The 10,878-nt window shown below is 41.1% G+C and overlaps 1 protein-coding gene across 1 annotated transcript; it reads left to right on the top strand.

Annotated features, from left to right (window-relative positions):
- The first annotated feature begins 412 nt into the window (after positions 1–412).
- LOC114583182 (vomeronasal type-2 receptor 26-like) lies at positions 413–8,691 on the top strand. Its single transcript, XM_028704522.2, has 6 exons — positions 413–558; positions 1,010–1,301; positions 5,166–5,816; positions 6,360–6,587; positions 6,738–6,864; positions 7,781–8,691. The coding sequence occupies exons 1-6, from the start codon at positions 413–415 to the stop codon at positions 8,689–8,691; spliced, it is 2,355 nt and encodes a 784-aa protein (XP_028560355.2).
- Positions 8,692–10,878: the final 2,187 nt, after the last annotated feature.

Here is a 10,878-nt window from a genome sequence, read left to right as displayed (position 1 = left end):
TTAAGGGATAGAAAAAAGGAACAAGTCAATATCAGACATGAAAAACAAGTCTTCAGCAATTCCACATGGAATGCATCTTGTTGAATTGGTGACTGCTTCCCTCTTTAATTATCCAAGGACTCTAATCAACTGAGATACTTTCCAACACCACAGTGCAGTTTGCTGTGGACTCCAGCAAAAAAATAGCATAGTTCTGAATAATTGTATAAATATACCCTCCAGAAATCTAGGACTGAGGTTAGGATTTAAGACTATTAGACAGGAATGTGTCAGTCTGATTTCTGAGCTTTTTGAGATAAAAATAAGAAATCTGCATCTAGAGAAAACATTTCTGCCCACAATGCTGTTATTGTTCCTCTTGCTTCTGGTACTGCTTCCTCACATGGTAAGCAAAGCGCACATCATTAAGTGCATGGTTGATGATCCAGATCCTCCACTTCATGAGTACCACCAGTCAGGAGACCTAATCATTGGAGCTATCGCTTCCCACACTTTCATCGTCTCCAATGCTATCAGTTTCATTGAAAAACCCCCATCACCTTTGCCTGAAGAGCTTGTGTAAGGGCTTCATTGTAATATTTTCAAACTATTATTCGTTATCAGTCTTAATTGTCATTCCATGAATTGTTTTGAAAGGTAATAAACTATCCAGAGAAACAACTCTTTTAAAAAAAAAGATAGATGTGTTCTGACTTTTGTATGAAATATCATATCCTGAAGATCTTAAATTATACCGTTTATTTTGGAACACCGTGCTCTGAATTGCTACTGTACTGATAAACAATAGGATAATATATGTTATGATGAACAATGGTAATGTTTGGTTGTTGTTGTTGCAAAATTTGTATGGGCCACCTAAAGGTAAGGTTACCTCAGGAAAGTTTCTATATAAATATGAATAATAATAATTAATAGACTATATACAGAAAACATTATTTTTATAAAATTTGCAATACTTTTTACAACATTTGATGGTTCCTTATGATTCCGAATATAACTTACCTTCTAGTGTGGTACCTAAGAATTATCAGCACATCCTGGCCTTGGCATTTGCAGTAAAAGAGATCAATGAAAACCCTCAGCTCTTACACAATGTCACCTTGGGCTTCCACATCTATGACAGCTATTTCACTGACAAGTGGACCTACCATGCTACAATGCTACTCATATACACCTTGGGAGGTTTTGTTCCAAATTACAACTGTGATGTCCAAACGAACCTGATTGGGGTCATTGGGGGACTGGACCCCCCAACTTCACTGCAAGTGGCAACGCTTGTGGATATTTACAAGATTCCACAGGTATGCTGGGTCTCTCTTTGTGTGTGTGTTATACAGTGCTTTTTTTGTTTTGTTTTTAAGAAAAAAAGGTCACCATGAGATTGTTACAGGAAATGCCACACTTTTAACATTTGGAGAGAGAAAGGTTAACCTATGTAACATTGAGTACCCCCAGAAAAAAGCACTGGTTCTATGTGCACTTATACAGTTTTAGTACTTCATCACATTTCCCTTTTTATCTTTTTTTTAGTATACAAAGAGAATAATATGGCCATTCCTTCCTATAAATGTCAAATGTAAGTTGTGAAATCTCTGTGCATGTTCTCAAATTACTAAAAGAAAAATCCCTAGTTATTTTTTAAAAAAATATATTTTAAGAAGTAAGTGTAATGCCTCAAATTTTTTTACCCCATGTAACATTTTTACAAATCTGTTTCATTTGTTGAGGCATTAGGGGGAGAAGAAAAAATAGAAAAAAGAAAGGGGGTGGAGAGAGGGAAGATGGATGGGGTGGGGTTGGGTGGCGGTGTTTCTATTATTTTTAATGTATGTAGAGTTTGGTGTCAGCGTTGCTTGTGTTGTTCATTTGTGTTCCTTTGGTGGTGAGAGAGGTTGGGGTTGGCCTAGGGTGTGATTGTTTGCTTGTGATTGGCTGTGGTGATCTTTGTTTTCGTGTGTGAGTGAGGTGGGTGGGTGTTTGGGATCAGGTTAGCCATATTGATTTGTATGCTGTTGTTGGATTATTGTCATTGTCCTGTTGGGCTGTGTATGTGATAAAGGGGAGCCATACCGGGGTGAAGGCATCTTCTTCTGTTTGTCCCCATGTCAGTTTCAGTTTATTAGTTAATTTTTCTAGTAGGGCTGTTTCCCATACTATTTGGTACCATTGGTCCATGCTTACTCCTGACAGGTCTCTCCAGTGTCTGGTTATGGTGTTTCTGGCTGCTGAAAGTAGGTGGGTTATGAGTTCTTTGTGGTGTAAATGGGCATTGTTGTCTTGGAAGATGTTTAGTAGGGCCAATTCTGGGGTGATGTCTATTACTTGCTTAGTTATTTTACATATTTTTTGTATGGCTGTTGTCCAGAATAGTTGGATTTTGGGACACTCCCACCACATGTGGAGGTATGTGCCTGTGGAGGTGCACCCTCTCCAGCATTTTGGTGAGGTTCCTGGGTGTATTAGCGCTAGTTTCCTTGGTGTTAGGTACCACCTGTAGGTGAGTTTCAGTGTGAGTTCTTTTCTTTTTGTTGATATGGATTTAAAGGGGGGTTTAGACCACATTCTGGTCCATTGAGTGGGGTTAATCTCATAGCCTATGTCATTCTCCCATTGTTTTTTGATTGCGTCTAGGGGATTTGCGGGATTTTGGAGTAGTATTTTGTATATTGTGGATACCGTCCCTTTACCGTTTCCCTTTGTTGTTAGGAGGAGGTTTTCGAAGGTTGTCAGGGGCCTAGTTGCTGCTGATTTTACTGTTGGGTTGTTTAAGAGGGCATGTAGTTGGTGTTGTGTTAACCAGGGCATTTGGGTGTCTTCTAGTATCCCTAGTTGTTATTTATGCTACTGAGAAGTTGACTGGCTCAGCTACAGGAACCTCTGCTGAAAGAAAAGCCACTAACATTACATGTTTACTGAAAATATTATTGACAAATTGTGGGTTTATTTTTTCTTCGAAAATTCTGTCTATAGGTGGTATTCAACACTGGTCCTACTTACAGGTATATTAAACCATTGAAATTAATGCACATGCGTAACTGAGATTTATTGATTTCAGTGGCTCTACCCTGAGTAGGACTTCATAAAATACTGTTGCCTGCCACCACAATCTCTGGGCAGTTTGAGAATCCAGGGGTTCCAGGCACCTACCCAGGGTTCTGTTTCCCTTGAAATGGGGTAAAGTGGAGACTGCGTAGTCTCTATGATACATGGTTTTATGCATATAATCTGAGCCTGTAACGGGGAGGTTCACACTCTTGCTTCTCCCATAGCTGCAGTCTTGGATTCAGAAACACCCCAAAGGGATCCTACTTCTCCTATAGCCACAACCCCAGATTCAAAAAGAAATCCAGCATGGCTATCTCTTTTTGGCTTCCCAGCTAGCTTATTCCAGTTCACACACACACAACTCAGCTTTGTCTTTTGTCATTTCTAACTACAGGAACTACCAAAGAGTTGTGGGAAGGGACCCCACTCATTTGTCATCTGATGCAGGGCCACATCCATTGTGGCTATATAACAACTTGAATCCTTCCTTCTATTTCTTGCTTGTTCTAGCAGGACAGCTCACCTTTTCTGGGGAGCGGGGGTGGGCTGACTGTGGGAGGGGTTCTAGGACCTCACAGTGATCCTGCAGTGGGCAGAGGGATGCTGCTCACATCATTAGGACACCCCACCATGTCACGTCCCCCGGCTGACAAATTGGCTTAGCTGGGGGTAGGGGGTGGCCATGTGCTGTTTAAACTTCAGCATGGCTTGGAAGGTGGCCTCCATTAATCTGCTTCATCAGATCTCTACCCTTGTTTTCCTCGTCGTTTCCTGCTCTTGCCGTCAGTCTTTGTTTTGTTTCATCATTGCTGTCTTCCCCAGCAAAGCTTTCTACATCTACACAGAAAGTGGCTTCCTCTTGTCTGCTTGTGCCAGGTGCCCGCATCTAGTGATCTGCAAAGCCCTAGGATCAGGCAGCGCGTTTCTCTGCTGCTGAAAGGAGCTTGTCCATCGGGCGCACGCACACTTCTTTAAAGGATTGGGCGAGATCATTTTGGAACCCCCCCCTTTCTTTTACAAAGCCTTCGTGTGCTGCGTGTGTTTGTTTCCCTCATTATTTAAGTCATTTCATTTTCATGTGTTCTTGGCAACCTCCCCCTTGGAGATTGGGTGTGAAAGTGCGTGCTTTTGTGTTGTTGTGATTCTTGTCGTTTGGCTTTGGATAGCTGTGTGCCTTCTACTCTGCAGCTTGGGGTATGTGGGCAGGCTGGCCATTGCCCCTTCTTTTTGTTTTGAGCTTTTGTGGGTTTACTGTGGAGAAGCAGCCTTCCCGGCAGTTTGGAGCATGTCTGTGTCCCACTGCCCTTAATTTAAGTTTGTTCTCCATGGTGTACCATTCAATCAGTTGGAAGTTGGCAGTGTTTCCTTCTGTTGCTGGTTAGAATCCTCAGGGTGGGTTTTTGTTTTTCCTTACCTCTTCGTCTGAGTAGTTTAAGCATTGCACGTGGTGGCAGGCCTGTATATGCAATACTAAACCACATAGCTGCCGGTTTGTGTATTCCAGGGGTTGTCAACCTGCCCCTACCTCCCACTAATGGGCATTTCAGGATTCTAGGTGGGCGGTAGGGGGTTCTACGGCACAAGCTGAATCCTCCTTCCATTGAGCACTGGTGGGCAGTAAGGAATTTTTACCATCAAGAAAGATTCATTACTGGGCGGTAGGTATAAAAAGGTTGATGACCCCTGGTGTAGTCAATCCTGTCACTGTAGACAATATTGAGCCAGGTGGCTGCTTGTCAGTGTAGATGTTTTTTATGATAAGGATAGTTGCTTGTCGGTGCAGTCATTATTGATAATAAGTCCCGCTTCCTGTGGGGGTCTTACTTGTTATTGTGGTTTGCGTTGCTGAAAGTCAGTGCAGACAATATTGAGCCATGTGGTTGCTCATCAGCATAGATTTACTGATACCCTAGTGCATGCTGTCCATTACTCTACGCAATACTGATTGGTGTTGCTGCTGTTCAGTGAGGGCAATATTGGTTTGCAATTTGATTTATTTGATTTGAACCACATGGTTAAGAACCTTCTAAGGGTCTTATGTATGTAGGCATCCAGCCTACTTCCTCCCCCAAACTCATAACAACACAATCCCATTCTTTCCTTTCCACCCTTTTCTTTAGCTCATCTATGGCCCTGCTCCAGTGATGAATGACAAAACGCCAGGCATCCCATTCTACCAGATGGTGCCCAGAGAACACATTCAGTTTGCAGGGATTCTTTCTTTGCTTCTGCATTTCAGGTGGACATGGATTGGGCTACTAACTATGGATAATGACAATGGAGAAAGATTTGTGCAAAATGTGGTTCCACATTTTTCTCAGAGCGGTATCTGCTTTGCCTTCATAGAAAGAAGCCCAACATTGACCTTTGTCACTGATATTAATGACATATTTAACAAGGGGGGTAAAATAGATGATAAAATCAGAGACAGTAAAGCCCATGTAGTGGTGGCATATGGAGAATCCTATGGGATTGTGTTCTTGAGATGGTTTCCATATCTGTCAGGACAAGAACATATAAAGAAGAAGTCAAAAGGTATAGTGTGGATAATAACAGCCCAGACTGACCTCACTTCAATGGTATATCAGAAGACTTGGGATACAGAAATAATCCATGGATCTCTCTCATTTACAATTCATGCCAATGATCTACCAGGATTTCAAGAATTTGTTAGAAGCAGAAACCCATCCAGCGCCACAGGAGATGGTTTTATCAAGAACTTCTGGCAACAGGCCTTTGGCTGCATATTCCCAAATACAGATGTGGTCAAGGTGGATGGAGACATTTGCACAGGAGAGGAAAAGCTGGAGAGTCTGCCTGCATCTTTTTTTGAAATGAGCATGACCTCCCACAGCTACAGTATCTACAATGCTGTCTATGTTATGGCCCATGCTTTACATGCTATGTCTACATCTAGTTTCAAGCACAGTGCAATGCAGAACAGAGGCATGCAGAACTGTCAGGGCCAATGCCTTTGGCAGGTAATGAATATTAGAGATGGAGGAAAATTCATTCTGTGTATATTTTAATGCATACAAATCCACATTTCCCAAACTAATACAGAAATTTAAATGCAGCTTTCCTCTGAAATCCAAAATTCTTCTGATTTTACAATGTCGTTCTCCAATCGAATATTGTGAGCAAAAAACTAACATACTGTGAACCCCAAAATTTGCTTTTTAATGAAAATAGCATTCAAAATACGTTATATTTGGGAAACTTTGCAAAAATGGAATCTATGTCACATTTATCATTTTGCATTCAATCTCAAGTTGCAGAATTTTCTAATTCCTGCTCTTTCCCTTTCAATTCAGCTCCACTGGTTTTTGAAAGGTGTCTCATTTAACAACAGTGCAGGGGGGAAAGTTTCCTTTGACCAGAATGGGGAGTTAGCAGCTGGTTTTGATATCATGAATTGGATTTTCGCCACAAACCAATCCTTTCATAGAGTGAAAGTTGGGAGGCTGGATCCCCAAGCTCCTCCAGAACAAACATTTGAAATCAATGAGGATGCTATAAGATGGCACAGGGGATTTAACCAGGTAGAGACAATTTTGGATAATACTCTACTGCCCCTATTAAATTCTGGATTTTGTGATTGTTGTGTAACTTTCGAGAATTGCTCTAGATTTTAAGGGTCCCAAGCTCCTTATCATCAAGATTATCATTAACCCCTTTCACTTACACTTTAGGCACAGCCTCTATCTGTGTGCAGTGAGAGTTGTTACCCTGGTTTTTGCAAGAAAGTGAAGGAGGGCGAGGCATTTTGCTGCTATGATTGCATTCCATGCCCAGAAGGAAAGATTTCAGAACAGAAAGGTAACAGCATTACCAGACAGATGTTGCTCAGCTTCCTTTTAATAATTGGACATGGAGACTTGGGTTTCTTTTTAAGCAGCAGCATATCAGCTGAAGAAACACATCTCCATGCCTTTCAAAACCAGACAATTCTCTCTCTCAACAGAGTGGAGCTTACTTTCCTTACATAGATTGTCCTGGCTTTCTTTTGTGCACCAGTGGATAATTTCTAGTGCAACATTCAAAAACAGATGGTTGTAATGTCTTAATGTCTTCTTAAATCGGACATTTAAGTATTGTAATATACTTGAGCTTAGCCTTGAATATTGTTGTGGGTTTGGAGGTGATGGTACGTTGAAAGATTCCATTGATAACTGGGCAGTTGTAAGATAATGTCCTTAGTGTGTCACTTAAGCACCTTCATAAACATCCCTTTAATTATTTAGGCTGTGGCTGGGCACTATGACCCCCATCCTAAAATAACAATCTGGATTACAAGATCATTATTGTAATCTGGCCAGTACAAATAGTACTCTCTGGGCAAATAGATGGGCCTTCTGGCAACTCACCTGACGGGTAGGTAGAGAATCATAGCCAATGTGGTGTGAGAGAGCTGAGCTGGAAGCAGGCAGAAGGCTGAAAAGCTCAAAGACAGAGAAATGCCAGATTTGTGCTACATTCAAAGCTGTGACCAATGGAGAAATGAGATCTGTTGATGCAGTCAGTGCTGTGAGTCTCGCCATCTTAGGACTGTGGGGACAAGTACTTTTGCTTTAATGGGCCTCCAAACCAAACTTGCAACAATAGCCAAGCCTGATCTTAAGTATATTAAAATACTCAAATGTCTGATTTACAAAGGCATTAAAAGATTACAGCCATATGTTTATTGCATGATGCTGTAATTTCTAGCTACACAAAGATTCCATCCTTTTTTCAGATGCAACTGATTGTTATAAATGCACAGATGAAAAATATCCAAACGAAAGACAAGACCAATGTATTCCAAAGGATGTCAGCTTCTTGTCTTATGAAGAACCTTTGGGCCTCTGTTTAGCCTCTTTAGCTCTTTCATCTTCTATGATCACAACTCTAGTGCTTGCAACGTTTATAAAACACCACAATACTCCCATTGTCAAAGCCAACAACCGGGATCTCACCTATACTCTCCTCATCTCACTCCTGCTTTGCTTCCTTTGTACATTTCTGTTTATTGGAGAACCCCATATGGTGATGTGTCTCTTCCGACAAAGTGCTTTTGGCATCATCTTCTCATTGGCTGTGGCTTGTGTGCTGGCAAAAACCATCACAGTAGTTCTGGCTTTCATGGCCACCAAACCTGGATCCAAAATGAGGAAGTGGGTGGGAAAGAGTCTGGCCAGCTGCATTGTTCTTTCCTGCTCCCTCCTCCAAGCACTTATTTGTACAGTTTGGCTTGCAACCTCTTGCCCATTCCCAGATGTTGACATGCACTCCTTCACTTCAGAAATTGTGTTAGAATGCAATGAGGGGTATGTGGTTATGTTCTACTGTGTGCTTGGCTACCTGGGATTCCTGGCATTTGTCAGTTTCACTGTGGCTTTCCTTGCCAGAAAGCTACCTGGCAGTTTCAATGAAGCCAAGTTCATCACTTTCAGCATGTTTGTCTTTTGCAGTGTTTGGTTATCATTTATTCCTTCCTACCTGAGCACAAAGGGAAAATACATGGTGGCAGTGGAGATCTTCTCTATTTTAACTTCCAGTGCTGGACTGCTGGGTTGCATCTTTTCCCCAAAATGTTACATAATTGTCTTGAGACCTGACCTGAACAACAAGGAACAGCTGATAAGGAGAAAATCTCAAATGATGTAATTATCCATTTTGATTTTGATTTTTTTCTTTTTAGTTTCTCCACATGGTTGCAAATTTTAAGGTGAAGGCTGAATCAAACGTTCCCTAGGAAACCCACAAATTACATTTCCTTTCATACTAGTACAGTATAATATTATTCTCACATGATTGCTATTGAATCCTGAAAGCAATTCTTGTCTCCCTGTGGAAGTTTTCATATCAGCAAGTGACAGGTGGGGTTCCACAGGGTTCCATTCTGTCCCCCTTGATGTTAATCGTTTTTATAAACAATATGTCTGTGGGAATTCAAGGGATGGTCATCAAATTTGGAGGTGACTCCAAACAGGGAGGGGTAGCTAATAAGGATTCAAGATGGCCTTAGCAGATGGGAGAACTGGATCCACACTTACAAACTGAATTTCAATTGGGACAAATGCCTTTCTGCCTCAACATCAGGAAGAACTTTCTGATAATAAGAGTTGTTTGAAATGGACTCCCTTGTGAGGTTATAGACTTTCCTTTATTGGAGGTTTTTAAGCAGAGGTTGGATGTCCATCTGCCATGGAAGCTTTAGCTAAAATTCCTGCGTTGCAGGGGGTTGGATTAGATGACCCTTTGGGTCTTTCCAACTCTACAATTCTATGATTCTATGAAATACATAAAATAATACATTATGGCACCTTTAGAGGAAAAAGAAGGAGAAATCTCAGGGGAATTGTTGAAAGAACCACCTCCAAAAGGGAGACTTTTTCAGTTTGAGTTCTTGAATACCATTGTAGCCTATTCAAGAATTAGAATTTTTTTAGAACTACCAGATGGCCAATCCTTGGACATGGAGCCAACAGAGGCAACCTCATCTAAAGACACCTTTTGATATTTACAGTGTCTACAATATATATTAAATGAAACAAGCAGATCCTGCTATAGTTGAAGGTGATGCATCACAGATATATCATGAAGAATAGTCAGTCAGAATTATGATGAGATGAGTTTGTGATAAGTATTTATTCCTAAACCAGCTCTTAATGGCTTATGCCCAGATGAGAATATAACACTTTAAAGAAAAACAGAACCAAGAGAGATATAGAAGCTCAGCATCCAGTTGGGGCCCAGTTTATTAAAGCAGCTATTGGAATAGGGGAGCCTCCCAAAACCAGTTGTTCAGAGAATTGCCAGTTTTTCAAGGTTATGGTAGCTAAAGCAAGAATATGTTTAGAACTACCAGATGAACAATCCAAGAGTGCAGAGACAACAGAGGCAACCTCATCTAAAGACACCTTTCAATGTCTACAAATGTATATTAAATGATACAAACAGCCCCTTTATAATTCAAGCTAATGCATCACAGAAATAATGTGAATGATAGTGAGTCAGAATGATGAGATGAGTTTGTGATGAGAATTTACTCCTAAATCACCTATTAATGGTTTATGCCCAGGTGAGATATAACACCTTAAGGCAAAACACAACCAAGAGAGATATAGAAGCTCAGCATCCGGTAGGGACCCAGTTTATTAGAGGAGTTATTGAAATAGGGCCGCCTCCCTAACCCAGTTGTTCAGAGAATTGCCAATTAAGGGAACTGCCCTCAAGTCACATTTTTAAAAAGCTTTTATGGTGGTGTTCAAGCACGATACATCATGCATACATGCGTAAAGAGGGGTCTCAGGTCAAGGGGTTCAAACTGTCTGGCTTCACTGCCTTATCTTCTTTCCTACATTATCTTCTGTACCCCAGTACTCTGGAGTCTCAGGAATCATGCTTCTCTGTAGTGATCAGGTGGGATTGCTATGAGGAATTATAACAAATATAGAGTAAGCCATCTGCGTCATCAATGAAAGCATGGCGTTGACTGGGTTTAAACTATTTTGATATGATTTTTGATCAATCCACACCTCTGCATCCCTGTTCCATTTCTCTCTGCTTGACAAGTCATGTACACAGACCAGCTGCCAGCTGCTTCGCCAGGTAGGCATCCTGGGCCATAAAAGGTAGTGGGCACCTTCTTTGATGTAGCCTTTCTGATATGTTAATCTTAGGGCCAGGAAACAGATTTTCACATAAAGGTGATAATGATCTCTATCCTCCTTGCCATCCTTCTTATCATGTATATTGCTTGTTTATGACCTCCGGGGTTGCTGGATGCGCTCCTTTGTAGTTCTGTTTTATTTACCCCAGAAGTGCATGCTTAATTAGCTTTTGTAGTGT

The sequence above is a fragment of the Podarcis muralis genome, chromosome 13, assembly GCF_964188315.1.
Source record: "Podarcis muralis chromosome 13, rPodMur119.hap1.1, whole genome shotgun sequence".
NCBI lineage: Eukaryota > Metazoa > Chordata > Lepidosauria > Squamata > Lacertidae > Podarcis > Podarcis muralis.
The sequence above is the reverse complement of the archived record's forward strand: the minus strand, read 5'-3'. Positions and strand labels throughout refer to the sequence as shown.

Bases quoted from the DNA above. Each gene is read 5' to 3' on its own strand.
- LOC114583182 (XM_028704522.2), top strand. From the start codon at position 413: ATGGTTGATGATCCAGATCCTCCACTTCATGAGTACCACCAGTCAGGA. The intron at 1,302-5,165 runs GTATGCTGGGTC...CCTTTTCTTTAG, and splicing joins ATATTTACAAGATTCCACAG to CTCATCTATGGCCCTGCTCC. The intron at 6,588-6,737 runs GTAGAGACAATT...CTTACACTTTAG, and splicing joins GGCACAGGGGATTTAACCAG to GCACAGCCTCTATCTGTGTG.